Consider the following 19,523-nt stretch of genomic DNA (forward strand, 5'->3'; position numbering starts at 1 on the left):
GGTCGCTTGTTTTTTCAAAACCGCTGGTCAGACAGCTTTAATATTTGGCTAACAGGTCCCTAGGATGACCTTAGTGATATGACATAAAACTGGTCCAATAATCATTTCATTCAAGGTAATACATTACCAGGTCCATGGGACATTTGAGATTTACAAATTTAAGTAGGACCATCCTGAACCACTGTGAGATGATTTCATACAGTCAGGAAATACTTAATTTTGTATCCATGTCTATAGGAGCTTCAGGGACATTGGCCCTATGTTTAAGATAATGCGGTGATTCAGTAAGCATTTGAAATGGTGAACTGTATTTGGTGTTGAAATGCGGTAAAAAATAATGAGAAAACATAGCTGAGGTGATTTCTGCAGGTTTGGTTCCAACAAATATATTCAAAGTTTTTTCAATGTTAAAGAGTGATGGAGGGGGGGGGGGGGGGGGGGGGAGTCCTGGCAGATTTTGAAAAAAAATCCAAACAAATGTCAATAAAAAAATCAGCCACAGAAGGTTTGTCAAAAAGAAAAGGTGGGATAGTGGGAAAAAAAGAATGTACAATGTATCGGATAAAAAAGATAATGTTCCTCATCAATCTTCCAGACAACCCCCTTTTATCAAATGGTACACCCCTGATGTATTTTTGTGCAGTGTATTTTAGTTTAAGATGTCAATCAAGTTAGGCAAGGATTTGAAAGGAAAAGTCAAGTTCACCACAGTTAAATCTCTTAACTTTATCTCTTGTGTCATCATCCTTGTATAATTGGTTAAGTTTGTAAGTTGCTCCAGATGTGGATGTACCAGCTGTTCTGGAAGAAAACAATGTTTACTTTTCCCTGTAGGGTTTCTGAGTAGATGATTGTATGTTGAAATCTCTCCATGTATCTGGTGCATGGGCAAAATGTAAATATCGGTTGCATGTTATGTATTTCAGTCTATGTCAAATATTGTAAATGAAAAATCATGAACAGTTTGCTGTGTGCTTGTAAAATATAACATGTTTGTCAATACATATTAAAACTGCCTTGCAGTTTGATTGTCTTAAAAATTATCACAGAAGTAGACCAGATATGAACTGAAAATGCTCACGTGTTTCATTTATATATTGCAGTTATGTGTAAATTTGAACCTTTGCCACATGTTTGCAACTTCATTGAAAGTATAATGATCAACATAATGAACAATAATCACCGCCGATTAATTCTAAAAGGTCATGAAGTATACAAATATGTAATTAGCTGAAATAAAAATATTAAAGTTCTTTGACTGCTGTCATTGTATCACCATTTTATATAGCAAGTGTAATTACCGTTGGCCAAGTCCTTCAAGCCATATATGCCGAGCTGTGAAAGCTCATTAGATATGCAAATTATAAATTAGCTGACATGAAAATGTGAAATGACTTTCTATATTGTTTTAACCAGGTATAATCATCAATGTACATAGCATGTTTTGCCAACTTTGATCAAGTAAATCCCAGTATATGTCCCTAATAAGCAAAGTTCATTAAATATGTAAATTAGGAATTGGCTTAAGTAAAAATGCTTAATGATTTTCAATAATGTTGTATCATGGTATCTGCAATATATGTAGCAAGTTTTGTCAACTGGTCAAATCAATTCAGATATATATCTCTAATTAGGAAAGTTCATTAAATATGCAAATTAGGAATTGGCTTAGAGAAAATGCTTAATGACTTTCAACAATATTGTATTATAGTGTCTTTAATGTACATAGCAAGTTTCATCAATTTTGACCAAGTCAATTCAGATAAATATCCCTAATTATGAAAATTCATTTACTATGCAAATTAGGAATTGGCTGAAGTAAAAATGTCTTTTGACTTTCAATAATGTTATATCACAGTATCTTTGATGTATATAGCAAGTTTCAACAACTACAATCAAGTTAATTCAGATATATATCCCTAATTGGGAAAGTTCATTAAATATGCAAATTCGGAATTGGCTGAAGTAAAAATGCTTAAAGACTTTCAAAAATGTTGTATCATAGTAGCTCCAAATACATGTAGCAAGTTTCATCAACGTCGGTCCAGTCAATTCAAATATATATCCCTAATTAGCAAAGTTCATTAAATGTGCAAATTAGGAATTGGCTAAAGTTAAAACACTTAATGACTTTCAATAATGTTAAATAATAGTATCTTTAATATACATACCAAGTTTGGTCAATTTTGATCGAGTCAAACCAGACATATATCCCTAATTAGGAAAGTTCATTAAATATGCAAATTAGCAACTATCTTTCATGTAACCCCTTAATGGTTCCCACTGCTGATATATCTTGGTGTGATCAACATTTGTAGCAAATCTCATCAAATTGTGTACAGTCGTTTTTAATGTATATCCGTTTTTTCTAAAATCATTAATTATGCAAATGAGCAAAAAGTATGCAAGCCACACCCACCAAAAACTAATCAGTTCTTGCCATTTGCTAACTGAATATATGTACCAGATTTGATTCTGATCTGATCAGCCGTTTTTGAGATATCGGACCAACAGACAGACAGACAGACAGACAGACAGACATCGCTGCGACATATGCTCACGTGTGTGAACACGTGAGCAAAAAACGAAAAGAAACTAATCAAATTGCTGTAACATATTCACCCTCAGTGTCTGTAGGCCTATACTTAACTATTTTATCATTACATTCAACTTTTTTGCTCACGTGTGAACACGTGAGCATATGTCGCAGCGATGTCTGTCTGTCTGTGTGTCTGTCTGTCTGTCTGTCTGTCTGTCTGTTGGTCCATTTTCTCAAAAACGGCTGAACGTATTTCAGTCAAATTTGGTAGACATCTTCAGAATTCAAATGGCTAGAACTGAAAAGGTTTTGGTGGGCGTGGCTTGGATATTAATGAAGTTATGAAAGTTTTAATTTTTCTGTTACGCCGCGTATGACAAGTGAAAACAATCGACTGTTTGAGGGCGCTGTGAAATGTGCTTGTCCAGGTTGGCTACAGCTGGATAGCACTGGTTTCAACCACGGTCCCTCCGTGTTTCAACCTCGTATTGAACATTAAAAATATGATATTTTATTACTCATTCAACTCACTATTCAAGATAAAATATCGTTTAGCAAATTAGCTTTATCCTTGGTAATTGATTGTTTCCCTCGCTGCTCGATCGCCAGAAATGAGTACATACGTTCTCTACTTAGCCTCATGGCATGGAAGTGCTGATGAATAATAACTTTGGGTCAAAGGTATTGAAGTGTCCAATCAGGTTCGTGCACAGAGTCCAAGGCCATGACCTACTTCATGTACTTCTGCACTGTTTTGAATTTGCTTCGCCAAGAAACGTGTTCGTCATTGTCCATAGAAGTATGTCTGCTCTCCTTTGAGGTTGTTTGTGAAACAAATTCCGGGATAGGCCTTGGAATGCATACGATCGGCATCGCGGCAGTGCATGTAGCTAGCCCTATGAGTATGACGAGAGTGTCCGGCTTTGGCTACGCCGCCTCCCACCTCCGGTAGGCGGCGTAGCCAAAGCCGGACACTGTCGCCATACTCGTAGGGCTATGCATGTAGCGTACCATGCTTGTGTAACTGCCGAGCTCAACGTGCATTCACGGTTGATACTCGTGTACAATCATGATGTGTTCAATTCTGATGAAGATTCATAAGTCTTACTTTTGCAGTCTTTTTTCCGTACGATAATCCCGACAATACGTGTTACTGTTAGACGAGGTGGCCATTTTATGATAAGTTTCAATACTGCACAGCTACATAGCGTCACTATCGTGTGATCGAGGTACAGCGTTGTTGAACGGGATACAGAAACTCTGCAGAGGGAGAAACGATCGTTGACATGAACAGTCAATGTACTTCAGCACGTAGTCCGCAGATAGCGGATCGAGAAAATAAACGTGTCCCAGTAAATAACGGAATATTTATGTACATTAACTCGATATTAATCAAATTTCCAGCTCATCGCAAAAAATGTATTGCAAAGATTAATTTGTCACTGACAAATACTGCACTGTATGGAAAAAACAGTCTGTAGAATAGTTCAACTTCAAGTGGTATTACCCGAGACAACACTTGTGTTGTCAATTTTGATTTCATTTCATAAACTTCATACTTCATCGAGTATCGTGTATTTCAGCCTTTGTGAAGCCATTTTATTGATATTTTCAATTTTTGTCTTGGCTTTGTTGTGGAACATGTTGAATCGTCTCCGTGGACATGTAGGCAAAAGTGTGACGGGGTCGAAGTGACTTGGGTACCTGGGGCCGACCAAAACAGTGTGAATTACTGGGGTCAAAGCGGACAGCGGCCGGGATGACGTGTTCCCCAAGCGAGCTACCTTCAGAAGTCTGTTTCATCGCAAAAAACGTCAACTTTTAAAACCCGTCATTTATTTACTGATGTTATTCTCAGCATCACAAACATATACGCCTCTGCTATGTATCACAGCAAATAGTTATATTTGAGCGCCCCGTAAATGGGATCCTCGTTTTTTGCGAACCCGGAAGTGTGTCTTGCTCAATGCATTTCCTACCCATAGCGAGGGAAACTGCCCGCGTTCCCATGCTCCCATGCACCCTTTTTCAATGCCAGTGCAACGCCATCTGTGCAAAATTTGTGGTGGTATGCTCCCGTGTGATGGAAAACCTCTCTTATTCTAACAATGACGTAGTTGACTTTGGACTTCGATTTCGTAAATGTGATGTCCATGCAGTGAGTTTGGGTTGGCGCGCTTATAATGCAATCTTCGCCCGCCTGCGGTCCGATATCCCGCATTTATTAGCGATATTTATCTGTTTGACTTGACCAAAGTTGGCAAAACTTGCTATGTACATTAAAGATACTATGATACAAGATTATTGAAAGTCATTTGACATTTTTTTCAGCCAATTCCCAATATGCATATTTAATGAACCTTCCAAATTAGGATATATACTGGCATTTACTTGATAAAATTTGGCGAAACATGCTGTGTACATTGATCATTATACCAGGTTATAACAGTATTGAAAGTCATTTTGCATTTTCATGTCAGCTAATTCATAATTTGCATAAATAGCTAACAAGCTTTCACGGTTTGGCATATAGAGCTTGAAGGACTTGACCAAAGGTAATTACACATGCTATATTGTGATACAATGACAGTACTCAAAGAAATTAATTATTTTTATTTCAGCTAATTACATATTTGAATACTTAATGACCTTTAGAATTGATCTGTGGTGAAATTCATTGTGTTGATCATAACACTTTAAATGTAGCAAAGCATGTAGCAAAGGTTCAAACTTGCACATAAATGCAATATATAATGAAACACGTGAGCATTTTCAGTTCATATCTGGTTTGCTCACGTGTTTACACACGTGGGCATATGTCGCAGCGATGTCTGTCTGTCTGTCTGTCTGTCTGTCTGTCCGTCTGTGTGTCTGTCTGTCTGTCTGTCTGTCTGTTGGTCCATTATCTCAAAAACGGCTTATCAGATCAGAATCAAATCTGGTACATATATTCAGTTAGCAAATGGCAAGAACTGATTAGTTTTTGGTGGGTCTGGCTTGCATACTTTTTGCTCATTTGCATAATTAATGATTTTAGAAAAAATGGATATATATTAAAAACGACTACACAAAATTTGATGAGATTTGCTACAAATATTGATCACACCAAGATATATGAGCAGTGGGAACCATTAAGGGTGACATGAAAGATAAATGCTAATTTGCATATTTAATGAACTTTCCTAACTAGGGATATATGTCTGATTTGACTTGATCAAAATTAACCAAACTTGGTATGTATATTAAAGATACTATGATTTAACATTTTTGAAAGTCATTGAGCGTTTTAATTTCAGCCAATTCCTAATTTGCATATTTCATGAACTTTGTTAATTAGGAATATATATTTGAAATGACTGGACCAAAGTTGATGAAACTTGCTACATGTATTGAAGCCACTATGATACAACATTTTTGAAAGTCATTAAACATTTTTACTTCAGCCAATTCCGAATTTGCATATTTAATGAACTTTCCCAATTAGGGATATATATCTGAATTAACTTGATTGTAGTTGTTGAAACTTACTATATACATCAAAGATACTGTCATATAACATATTGAAAGTCAAAAGACATTTTTACTTCAGCCAAAACCTAATTTTAATATTAAATGAATTTTTATAATTAGGTATATTTTTCTTAATGGACTTTATCAAAATTGATGAAACTTACTATGTATATTAAAGACTCTATAATTCAATATTATTGAAAGTCATCAAGCATTTTCTCTTCAGCCAATTCCTAATTTGCATATTTAATGAACTTTCCTAATTAGAGATATATGTCTGAATTGACTTGACCACAGTTGACAAAATTTGCTACACATATTGCAGATACCATGATACAACATTACTGACAATCACTAAGCATTTTTACTAAAGCCATTCCTAATTTACATTATTTAATTAACTTTGCTTATTAGGGATATATACCGGGATTTACTTGATCAAAGTTGGCAAAACATGCTATGTACATTGATGATTATACCAGGTACTAGATCAAAACAATATCGAAAGTCATTTCACATTTTCATGTCAGCTTATTTATAATTTGCATATCTAATGAGCTTTCACAGCTCGGCATATATGGCTTGAAGGACTTGGCCATTTGTATACTTCATGACCTTTTAGAATTAATCGGCGGTGATTATTGTTCATTATGTTGATCATAATAATTTCAATGAAGTTGCAAACATGTGACAAAGGTTCAAATTTACACATAACTTCATATATAATGAAACACGTGAGCATTCAGTTCATATCTGGTTGTTATATCTTTATCACTCTTCATTGGCCAAGGCACACTTGGGGTCAATGTCATCACTCTGTGCCAGTCTGTGAATGTCAGTCTGTCTGTATGTGTATGTCCATGTTTCATACAATTGTTGGTTTGTTTTGATAACTGTATGGGAGCGAACAGTGATTATTGTCACTATTTTTTGTGTACCTGATTTTCGTCAAATGTTGCGTGACAGATGAAATAAAGGTCAGATTTTCGTTTCGCAGGACTGGGGAAGTGTAGACCTGACTAACTTGTAAATGTTTGTTGTTATGGGAGATTTTTATGGTAGGGAATGTAAACTTATATTGCCGATACCTAGCAAGAGCTTTCTGTAGCGTCTATGGCTAAATGTTCACAGTTTTTATTGTCTGTTTTTTTTCCTGTTGGCTTAACGGCTAGAATCCAAAATGTAATCTTCATCGTTACCAGAACATTCACCATGACTAGTATCAAAAAACCTTCAGAATTCTCTGTGTCATTACTTGAAACGTGCCATGCAAGAGCAAAGTGTACATATTCAGAACGTCAGTTTGATCGTTAGATTCAGTGTTAAGTGTGAAGTATTGTTGTCGGGGACCACTTGGCAAATAAACTTTAATATATTCCAAGATAGATCACACAAAGAAACCTCAGCAGTTGCCTGTCCCGTTTTTCTCGAGGGTCCTTATAATGCTTCAATATACTATGAACCTGCATGGATCTTGGTGAGAGTGCTCACTGCAGAATGCCCATTACATGTTAACTTACCTTTGTCTTCGATCATGCAACCATACCCCCTGGTAGATAGTAGAGGGATCAAATATTGTCTACATTAATGCCATGCAAGCCAATATTACAAGAGGACACCTTTACTTTGGTTGGTAGATTGTAATGTAACACTAATTTTGGTGTACCAGACTGCATGGTGTCATTTATGTGTGTGTCCATTGCCACATTTGCCAATCCTTACCTATAGTTCAATTGATGGTGCATCAAAATGTGTTAAATGCAGTTAACCTTCAGAATGTTACAAAGTAAATGCCCATGACAGAAGAAGCTATTATATATCGTAGTGACGCGTACTACTGGTACACTCGTTTTGGCCAGTCACATCTGATATGTTAGACTGTCAATAGTCCCTTGTATTGGTGTAAGTCTCTTGCAGTATACCGGTACTATGGTAGACGGGCGGGAATCACAAGCAAGTGCCTTAAGGCACGAGGTGTCAACGTATGCTTTCAGAATGTCCAGCAATTCCCCCACCATTGTATGTGCGAGAGACTACACCAATAAGAGACAGAAAGGGCACAAGGGACTATAGATCGACAGTCTACTGATATGTGAGCAAAGTGTCATTGATGCTATTTTTAAAAAGTCTGTATGATTACATTGATGAGGCACCGTGGACCAGTAATATAAACAAAAAATATATTTGTAAATTCCATGTGAAAGTGATCTATTACTATTGTTAAAGCCCCAATAGCTGCACATTTTATGCATTATTTTCATGATTTTATTTTCAAACCGAAGTTGCTTGTGCAAATGTGCTAACTGAACGACGTGTATAAAAGTATCACTGCTCGCTGATTTGGACCATGCCTACATGTTTTAACAGGCTGAATAATAAATGGGTGCCGCACTCATAAAAGGTACCCCCGCAGAAAAGTACAAAAAGCATTACCAGAAACAAGCAGGATGCCATTTACTTGAATGCACAACATACGATGGCCAACATTTTGTTGTTTTAATCTATATTTTCTCTGTCAAATGATTAGTTTATGTACCGGTAAATGGCAGGAAATCTAAAATGATATTAAAACTTTGAATTTACATGCCACTTTCAACATTAATTACAGTGTTGTTCACTTTTTCAGTCTCTATGGGTCTTCAAAGAAAACTCTTGGTTTATTACAGATTCGCAGCTATTGGGGCTTAAACAATTGTGAATAAGGCACATGTCACATATGGGATTTCTTGAATTAAACATCTAGTAATACACCAATGGCCACTTTACTGTTTATTAAGCCCTCTGGATGCAGTCAGAAATGCTGTTTGTACATTGCAAGGCAAAACCAGCTCTGAGAGTTTGCTGGCACCCTGTTTTCAAGATACATGCAGTTACGTAACATTTAATGCACTAGCTGGTCCATGTGCAAGTCTTGCTTTTTCAATTTTCCCAGACACACTGTCTGCATGGGACAAACAAGCTTGTGTGATGCCATTGTAGGGATCTCATAGAAGTGTGTTGTTTCAATAAACTAATTAGGGGAACACCATTTGATTTCTGGGGGGTATGGAGGATTTTGAGAAAAAAAAAATTGTCGCCAGGTGAGATAGAAGAAAACAAAAATTGATCCTGTCATGGCCTGAGAAAAAAAAATTGTCATAACAGACAGAAGTGAAAAAAAAAATTGTCACAATGCACCAGAAATTAGCAAAATTTGGAAACCCTATTCTCATGTATTCTTTGCCGGCGCGCCGCCATAGGCGGCGCAAATGTTTTTACCACAAGCAATTCTTATGTTTTTTTCCCAGCACTTATGATATAAGCATGCACTACATAGGTCTACTTTACACCTCAGTACACTCAATGTTTTCCTTCCCTTTTCTGACCCAAGAAATCATATTTCAGGATTTCTGTTGCAATATCTCAATGGCATAGGCACTATCTAAAGGGGACTTTTTGACTTCTGTAAATTGTGAAAATTTTAAAACACAAGACAGGAGTCAATAAACTAGTGTTAAAATCAATATATTATTCTCTCAATATAAATATATTAGGAAGATGTACAAGTTGACAATGAAAAATTGAGGAACAACAAATATAATGAAATACAAGGGAAGGGGTCACTAAAAAATTGAAAACTTCAGGGGGGCGTTACTCAAAATGTTGAGAGGAAGAAGGGGGCGGGGTTACTCAATTTTTTTTGGCGAAATAAATTGAAACACATCTCAAATTGCACCATTGCACACATCCATTTCTCAAAATTTTCAATGCGAGAGGGGGACACCCCCTCTCGTCCTCTCTCCCCCCCCTTTGGTCTTCTAACAGTTTTACTGGTAAAAGACAAATTCAAAATACCTATCAGTTTGCACTACAGTGCACCGTGGCGCACATCAATTTTCAAAATTTCACAGGATCTAGGACAAAACTGAACTATTGTGAATTCATCCTTTATTATCACAGAAAACATGTTTTCATTTACCTCAGTTCAATGACCATTTTGACAGTTAAACATACCATATTCATGCTTTTCATTAGAAGCTGGCAGCTGGAGAAATGACACAAGAAGGTCACAGATTTTCCATTCCTGTATATTATTTATCTTCAGTCTCTGGCAAACAGAACTTTTTTTCACAAATTGTATTGTCATTGTTTGGTTGTTGAATATTGTGACACAAACACTGATCATGCATAAAATGTAAAAAATATTGCAGTGTTCAATGTCATTTTCAAACAGTTTTACCGAGTGCAAAATAACCTGAAACTCCTCTCAGATTGCACCATTAAACACATCAATTTCCCAAAATTTCCAATACAAGAGGGGAAACCCCCTCTCGTGCTCTCCCCCTTGGGGTGTTCTAACAGTTTCACGTAGTAAAAAAATTAAAAAACACCTCTCAGATTGCACCAGACTGCACCATTGCACACATCAATATCTTAAAAATTTCCATGCAAGATAGGGGATTAAGCCCCTGTGACACTTTCCCCCTAAGCCTCTCGCGTGTTCTCCCCCTGTACTTTCAAATTCTGCCCGGTCAGATATCCTAGTGAAAACCCAGTCATAATACCCATCCAAATTTAACAATATACTATATGGTTAGATACTGCTTGATCTTTTATTATCTCTGCTGTCAGCGACGCGGAGCTTATCAAATAGGCTGATTCTCCGTCGTCGTCGTCCGTCAACAATTGCCTTCTTCTGTGAAACCGCAAGTCCGATTGCTTTGAAATTTGATATGCAGTTCACTTGGGGTGACTTCACTTATGTTTGTTCAAATCGTGGTGAAATTTGCATATTTGTATTTTTGGGCATTTTTTGATGTTTTTGGTAAAAAAATCTCCTTCTCTCAAACCGCTTGTCCGATTGCTTTGAAATTTGATATGCAGTTTACTTAGGGTGACTTCAGTCAGATTTGTTCAGATTATGGTGAAATTTGCATATTTGTATTTTTAAGGCATTTTTTGTCATTTTTGGTAAAAAAATCTTTAAAAATCTTCTCCTTTAAAACTACCAGTCAGATAGCTTTGATATTTGGTACATATGTCCCTAGGGATGACCCATTTCAGATTTGTTCAAATTGTGCAGAAATATGTAAATTTGCATTTTTAAGGCAATTTTTGCCATTTTTGGTCAAAAAATGTATTTCTCAAAAAGTACTGGTCTGATAGTTTTGAAATTTGGTATACAGGTTTCCATAGATGAACTAAGTATTATATATTGAATTTCTGATGAAATCTGTAATTTTGTATTTTTGGGGCAATTTTTGCCATTTGTGGTCAAAAAATGTGTATTTCCAAAACTTCTCATCTGATAGCTTTGAAATTTGGTATACAGGTTCCTACAGATGAACTAAATGATATTTATTGAAATTATGATGAAATCTGCAATTTTTTATTTTCGGGGCAATTTTTTCCATTTTTGGTCAAAAAATGTGTTTATCAAAAAGTACTGGTCTGATAGCTTTGAAATTTGATTATACAGGTTTCTATAGATGAACTAAATGATATTTATTGAAATTATGATGAAATCTGCAATTTTGAATTTCGGGGTAATTTTTCCCATTTTGGTCAAAAAATGTGTTTCTCAATAAGTACTGGTCTAACAGCTTTGAAATTTGGTATACAGGTTTCTATAGATGAACTAAATTTGATCTTTTAAAATTATGATGACAGATCACAGATCACCACAATGATATTTATTGAAATTATGATGAAATCTGCAATTTTGTAATTTTGGGGCAATTTTTGCCATTTTTGGTCAAAAAATGTGTTTATCAAAAAGTACTGGCTGATAGCTTTGAAATTGATATACAGGTTTCTATAGATGAACTAAATGATATGTTTGAAATTATGATGAAATCTGCAATTTTGAATTTTCGGGGTAATTTTTCCCATTTTTGGTCAAAAAATGTGTTTCTCAATAAGTACTGGTCTAACAGCTTTGAAATTTGGTATACAGGTTTCTATAGATGAACTAAATTTGATCTTTTAAAATTATGATGAAATCTGAAATTTTTATTTTTTGGGGCAATTGTTGCCATTTTTGGTCAGAAAATTTTATTCTCACAAATCTACTCATCAGATAGCTTTGGTTGACATGTTCTTACTAGGGATGATCCAATGTGATATATATTCAAAGTATGATGAAATCTTCAATGTGTTTTTTGCAGCTTATTTTAGCCACTTTTCTCTGGCCACTGCATTGAGCTATAAAAGATTTTCCACCTTCTTTATCAACATGTGTCAAAAATATTTATAAACACATAAACACAGCGGAGCTATATCGGCCGCTAGGTCGCTTGTTTCTTTATTTTATTGTGACTTTGAATTTCATTTTGATGTGTTCACCTTTTTTGAACCATCATGAGATAACTGATGATAGTCTAGCAGAGTACATCAGGATTTCAAAGGTCTTTACTGTTGCTGTATTTTGTAAATTTTAAAAATACATGTATTTGTATTTAACTTTTCTAAGTGGGGGGGATCAGTCAAAATTTCAGAGTTAGAGAGGGGAGTTACTCAAATCATCATGGTTGACCGGGGGGGGGGGGGGGGGGGTGTCACTCGAAATTTCTGAGTTTCAGGCGTAAATAATGACAACGCATCACAAACTTTATGACAAAGAAAAAAAACTTTGCATTGCTACTCCATTTGAAAAAAAAAAAATTGATGCAGAAAAAAATTGCTGTCACTGTGACAGGAAAAAAAAATTGCTCCATACCCATTTCCTCCATACCCCCCCCCCCCAAGAAAAATCAAATGGTTCTCCCCTTATCACATGTAGCGGCTCTAATGAATGAAAGTGATATCATGTGTCTCAATTTTTCATTTACAACCCGAATTGGCACTGATTCGGTCTGCTTTATTGTCGTTTTAAAAGCAGAATTCTGACTGCATGAAGTATAGGCCTAATCAACAGTAAAGTGGCCATACTTACCTGGTAAATGTTTCAGAAAAGTGGCACTTTTTCTCATCTTGGCTTCTTCTCTAGGTTGTGTTTGTTTGCTTTCATCCTCTGTAGCTTCTGCAGTCCTCCTCATCTTGGTTTGTGGTGGTTCAGTCATCAATTCATGTGGGACGTCTTGTTCATCTTCTTCTCTCCATGGCATTTCATGTTTGTTTGCTTACCTGTGAATATTTACAATTAACTAAAATGGCTCACTTTCACAGCACATATCTGCTGGTTTACAGTAGGACAAGAAAGTAAGATCTCTTGTCTTTCAAGAAATGATGAACTTCACTAACACTTATTCCATACAGACATGAGTGATACACACAAAAGATTTTATTACAAATTGATGAATCCAGTGGTTTTAGTCAAGGATGACATAAAGCAAATTCCAAATGTAGGAATACTATCTGTTCTTTGTCTTCTTATGTATGGCTGAACTGAAGAGTGTAATAACATGTGCTGCCATATTGAAATAGAACCTCCGCTTTGTGTTAGTATTGTACATGCAGTTCTGGTCCAAGTAACTTGTATAGACATCATTAATTGACCTTCAGTAAGTATACATTTACATAAACTCATTACTGTTGTTTATAAGCACAATAATCACAAAAATGCATAAATTTGTGGCTGATGGGCCTTTAACATTTTTTAATTTTCATGAATTGTTTGTACGTAATTGTAAAGGAGCATATGAATTGCCAACATCTGTAACAAAATATACCTTCAACTGTGAAGTGACTGCAGTGCACTATTAATGCCCATTTAACATTCTGTTCTTATACATTAGTCAAATAATGGCTGTGCTTTAATGAATCTTGCAAGTGTAATATAATAGTCGCGCCAGCGGCTTACTGACTACGCATGCGCTTATTCATAATATACTGTGCGAGTAACCGGAAGTGTACCCTTCTTTCATGGGCGCCGCCATGGTTTTTTTTTTGAGTACTCGTAAATAAACAAAAATGAAACAAATTGCTATTATATAACATGCCTTTTATAAAATATACCTCTTTTATTAGCCAGTAAATGTTATTATGCACCTTGTCGCTGATACAAAATATCGTTAATATAGATAAAGGGAGAAAACTGTTGTGCATATGAACGGGGGCATACGCAAAGAATGCTGGGATTGAATTATAGAAGAGCGCCCCCTGTGTCAATAATTAGATTCAAAAATTGCCAGTTTTTAGACGGAACGCTATAGTTTCAGCTTGCAAGTGGAAGGTGGGCAGTGCGGCTACCATTGCAATGATAATGATTGCATAATACGTCCCTTCTTTATCGCAATAGGCTGTTATCATTGTAAAAATTGCCAAATTTTGTCCAAAATTTTTACACGCTACAGAAAATCTATATCTGCCCTGCTGCAGGGTTTGACGTCGTGTACGTACGTGAACTGCTTTCATCAGAGGGAAACTGGGCATAGTTGTCATATAAACGTTTACGAAGTAACAATTACAGTTTTATCATGAATCAATACAAATAACATTGCCAATCTTTAATAACCCTGGCGTGACACCAAGGGCTGAGCCCTATATAATATTAATTATATAAGTGTGTCAGTCAAGCCAATGTAATGTTCTGATTGGACAAGAACACATGCCAGCCATTGGAGGAAATATTCTACCAACTCTGAACAGGCCCATCAACTAGCACAGACACGTACTTCATGCAGTGACAGAGACCCTTACAGAAAAAAATCGATGGTACAATTTAACAAATGAGTAAACATGTGGCGATCATTAAAAGAGTACCGGTACTGTAAATGTTTACAATATTGCACTCAGAACTACCTTTCAGCACATTGGCTTGCACGTTGCCAATCTGCAGTGCCACTTCTTGGTGAATTCAATGCTTCCAGCAACTGCAATAGACAAGTGCATTTGCAATGTACCCTAATTTCCCATTAACAATACTCTATCCCAGCCGCCAGGATGTTCAATGATGATTGCTGAACATTTGATTCTACTTCATCTCCTTTTAGTGATAAAACCACAGAGTACGCATCTCTCAGTGCTACAAACATCCATATGTATATAATACCTGTATACCGGTACTGCAATTTACCCCCTTTGCAGACAGATATACTGGTATACTCAATTGGGTCGAATATTAATTCCGTAAAACAATCATTTCGGGAAATTGTCCTATATTGGTATAGACGTAGGAGACCCTTTTAACATGGCGTTGACTATTTCCTCCACGACTATAGATTCGAATTTATCGTTGATAACAAGAGTTCCGTTAACTCACATGAGTCGACGCACACCAGCCAACATCACACGCTCCGACCAGTAGAAATGTACAGAAGTCAAATACCTTTAGCGAACTGCACCCGTTTATTCCGGAACGCTGATCCCAAACACTTTAAAACTGGATGTAACATCAACACTGTAAGCTCTTATCTCCTAAATTTCGTGAAGTCGGTAACTCCACCAGAACTCAATGAACTCCTTAAAAACTGATAAACTCACAAGGCTGCGACCAAAAAGTCCGCAGTGGTCGACGCCATGCTTCTAGCCTCAATGTCAATAAAAACTAGCCCCATATGGCCGATGGGGGCGCAAACTCAAACGCGGGTAAATTTGGTTGAGGCGTCCTTACACCAGCCCTCAAAATTGTCCATAAAACAAATGGCAATTTTCTCCTAACGACAGTCCTTTGATGCCTCACATAAATTAAACGCTGAAGTTACATAACAAGTTCAAAAAACACAAAAATTCAAAAATTTCAAACACGATCTTTGAAAATCTTGATCTCACTTCATATCGATCATGCCCAGACCCCGTCTTGGTCAAACCATGCTGCCAAGCATGGCACACATCCTCTGAAAACTCCATCCATCATCATGGACTGGCTTCAGTTAATTACATATACTGTCCACTAACGGAGCTCTTCATATCACACAGGAAAACTCAACTGGTAAGTTCACTCATCCAGGCACTGGTAGCATATAAATAAGTGTTAACACTGTGATAGTTCTAATATGCTTCCAATAACATGCAAAGTTTGTCATATGGTCTTTCTAAAACACTGTTCTTTGTCTTCACCATTACTCTTCTTACCAAACCTTTCCCATCTGGCATAATTTTGATGACTCTACCTAATGGCCATACATTTCTTGCTGTATTCTCATCCTTGACTAAGACTACATCTCCAACTTCCAAGTTCCTCTTCACCTTGAACCACTTCTGTCTTTCCTGCAGGGAAGGTAAATATTCCTTTATCCAACGCTTCCAAAACAAGTCAGACAGGTATTGTACTTGCTTTCATCTGTGAACTGCATACATGTCATTCCTTTCAAATGGTCCAGGTGAAAGCGCTGCTCCTTTCATATTTAACAGCATGCTGGGAGTCAATGCGTCAAGATCCTTTACTTCATCCGAAGATTTTGTGATTGGACGGCAGTTAATAGTGTGCTCTACTTCACATAAAAATGTCCGTAAACTCTCATCTGTAAGCTGCTGCTGTTTCACTAAAGACAGTAGTAATTGCCGCACAGTACGAATCTGCCTTTCCCACACTCCGCCAAAGTGTGAACCATAAGGCGGATTAAATTTCCACTCTATGTTATCTTGCAACAAGTTGTCTTGGATCTTCTGTTGATTCCACTTGTCAATTTCCTCCTGTAGTATTCGTCTTGCACCTACAAAATTAGTGCCGTTGTCAGATCTTATCATCTTTACTGGCCCTCTCCTTGCGATAAATCTTCTCAGAGCATTTATGAAGGAGTCTGTACTCAGAGAATCTGCAACTTCAATGTGAACTGCCCTGACTGCAAGACATGTAAATATGACGCCATATCTCTTCACTGATGATCTCTTAATCTTCACTTCAATTGGACCAAAGTAATCAACTCCAACATTTGTAAATGGTGGTTGATGTGGCTGTACTCGGTCAGCTGGCAAATCAGCCATCTTCTGTTCTCCTAGTTTGGCCCGCTGGCGTCTGCAGATCACACACTTGCTCACTATACTTCTTGCCGCAGAATTAGCATTCAGAATCCAATAACGTTCACGCAGTTTGGATAAAATGTAGTGCCTTCCAAAATGCTGATTCTTCTCATGAATTTCACGCAATATCAACTCTGATACATGTGACTTCTTTGGCAAAATCACTGGATGTTTTGACTCCTCAGACAACATAGACAGGGCAAGTCGTCCGCCAACGCGTAACAAACCATCCTTTCCCAAAACTGGATCCAATCTGTAAATGTGGCTTCCTCGGGGAATCCCAATTTTGCTGCCGTCATTTCCTTTTTGTGCCTTCAAGATCTCTATTTCTCTGGAAAATGCGCTTTGTTGGACATATCTAATGATGGCATGCTCCGCCTGTTCCAGATCTTTCACTGTCAATCCTGGTGGCTTATCTTGATCGCAGTCTGTTTCACGCTTCGAACATCTTGAAAGCTCCTTGATGAATCTTTGAATCCATGCCACTGATCTTCTCAGTCGATACCAACTGGAATAATGTTCTATTAGACCTTGAATGAAGTCTTGTGATTCACTTGCCTCTACGGTGAGTGCCTTGGCGTTTTTCTTTACCTCTGGATCACCTGGGTCAAGTTGACCATCGATGTTACCATCCCTTGACCACTTACTCTGTGCAGTCCATAGAAAGTCTGGACCCTGCAGCCAACGTTTGTTGTCAAGAAATGCATCAATAGTTTGACCTCGTGAACACTCATCTGCTGGGTTGTCTTTGCTGTTTATGTATGCCCAACTTGATGGTTCTGATCCTTCACGAATCACTGCTATTCGATTTGCCACGAAAGTATGAAATCTTGTGGTTTCATTATTTATATACCGCAACACTGTTTTGCTGTCGGTCCAGAAGAACGATCCACTGACTTCTAGATGCAACTCCTTTCTGAGTAACCTATCCATGCGCACAGCTACCGTAGCTGCCGTCAACTCTATGCGAGGAATTGTTATCTGCTTCAACGGCGCCACTCTAGCCTTGGCCATCAGAAAGGCACAGTGAATGTTGTCGTTCTTGTCAATCATCCTAATGTATGACACAGCTCCGTACCCAGACTCGCTTCCATCGGAGAAGTGATGTAACTGTATGAATCTGTATCACCATATTCTCAGGCTTAATACACCTGGGGACCATGAAGTGCTCTTCTAACAATGGTAGATATCTCATCCAATCTTCCCATCGTTTACGTTGTTTACTGGGTATCTCATCGTCCCAGTCCAATTTTGCTTTGCAAAGCTCTTGGAGTATTATCTTCGGTGGTAAGAGGGCGGGAGCTGCCATGCCTAAAGGGTCGTAGACTGAACTCACAACTCCCAAAATACCTCGCCTGGTTACCGGTTTATCTTTGACTCTGTTCTTAAAACCAAGGACGTCTGCTTGCACGTTCCACTGCATGCCCAAGGCTTGTTCTGAGGGCAAACTGTCTCTCTGTAAATCCAAACGTTTCACTTCTTTGGCTCGCTCCTCTTCTGGTATTGTCTCCAAAACAGAACAATCATTGCTGATCCACTTTGTCAGTCTGAATCCGCCTTTGTTGCATGTGTCTATCAGCCTTTTGGCCAAAACCTGTCCTTCTGTCTTGTTTGGAACTGCCTTTAACATGTCATCGACATAAAAGTTGTTATCGATGGTGTCCTTTACGTTAGGGTCACATGACTTGTCTGCACATTTTCTCAAGGCATAGTTGGCGCAGCTTGGTGATGACGTGGCCCCAAAAATGTGAACTTTCATCCGATATTCTGCTGGAGGTTCATTCACGTTGCCATTTGGCCACCAGAGGAAACGCTGGTAATCTTGATCTTCTTTTGGCACTCTGACCTGTGAAAACATTGCCTCAATATCCGACATCAGTGTTATTCGATCCTGCCGAAATTCACCAATACTCCAAGCAGGTATCTGCTAAAGTCCGGGCTGCGGGTTGCGGGCTGCGGGCTGCGGGTTTTTAGAATTATGGCTAGATTTCTAATATATGTAATATTGCATTTAGTATATAAGAAATAAAACCTTTAGAAGGTGTCTATTATCAATAATCATGATCAGGTCTATCGTACAGTATCCTTTTCCTGCCAAGTCCATATTTCAACATCAGGTCAAGATGGTTAAAATTAATGAAACACAACATATTCCATATTGTGTATTTTAACATAATACTGTACATTTGAAGGCTGTTGAAAACATATATGCTGTAAAATTGATTTTTTGGACTAAAGATGCTATAACAGACCATACCAAGTGGGTGAAAATACGTCATGTTTCTGAAAAAAAATCAAAATCTGCTAAACTAAAAGCGGCGATTCCGAGGACCAATTTATTTGTTCGAGCTGCCTGGCCATCACAAATATTTGGGATCTGAAATCACTTTTCTTTCTTGCCATGGATGTGAGTGAGAAATAATAGACTGACAAAAAGAATTCGCGCCTCGGAAATGTCGCCACTTATCGCGGAATGAAAATTGTTACATTTCTAGTATCAGGCCATAGGAAGTAAATTCTTTGTAATGCATCTATTCACAATTCGGTTCTAGGGCAACACATACAGAAAATTAAACAATGCCTACTTAATGCA

At 37.4% G+C, this 19,523-nt stretch overlaps 2 protein-coding genes across 2 annotated transcripts; both read right to left on the reverse strand.

Annotated features, from left to right (window-relative positions):
• Positions 1–16,246: 16,246 nt before the first annotated feature.
• Positions 16,247–17,983, reverse strand: LOC139141622 (uncharacterized). The gene has a single exon (XM_070711214.1). It carries the CDS (start codon positions 17,981–17,983, stop codon positions 16,247–16,249), a length of 1,737 nt encoding a protein of 578 aa, XP_070567315.1.
• Position 17,984: 1 nt separating this feature from the next.
• LOC139141623 (uncharacterized) lies at positions 17,985–18,806 on the reverse strand. The gene has a single exon (XM_070711215.1). It carries the CDS (start codon positions 18,804–18,806, stop codon positions 17,985–17,987), a length of 822 nt encoding a protein of 273 aa, XP_070567316.1.
• Positions 18,807–19,523: the final 717 nt, after the last annotated feature.

This window comes from Ptychodera flava, chromosome 10 (assembly GCF_041260155.1).
Source record: "Ptychodera flava strain L36383 chromosome 10, AS_Pfla_20210202, whole genome shotgun sequence".
Lineage (NCBI taxonomy): Eukaryota > Metazoa > Hemichordata > Enteropneusta > Ptychoderidae > Ptychodera > Ptychodera flava.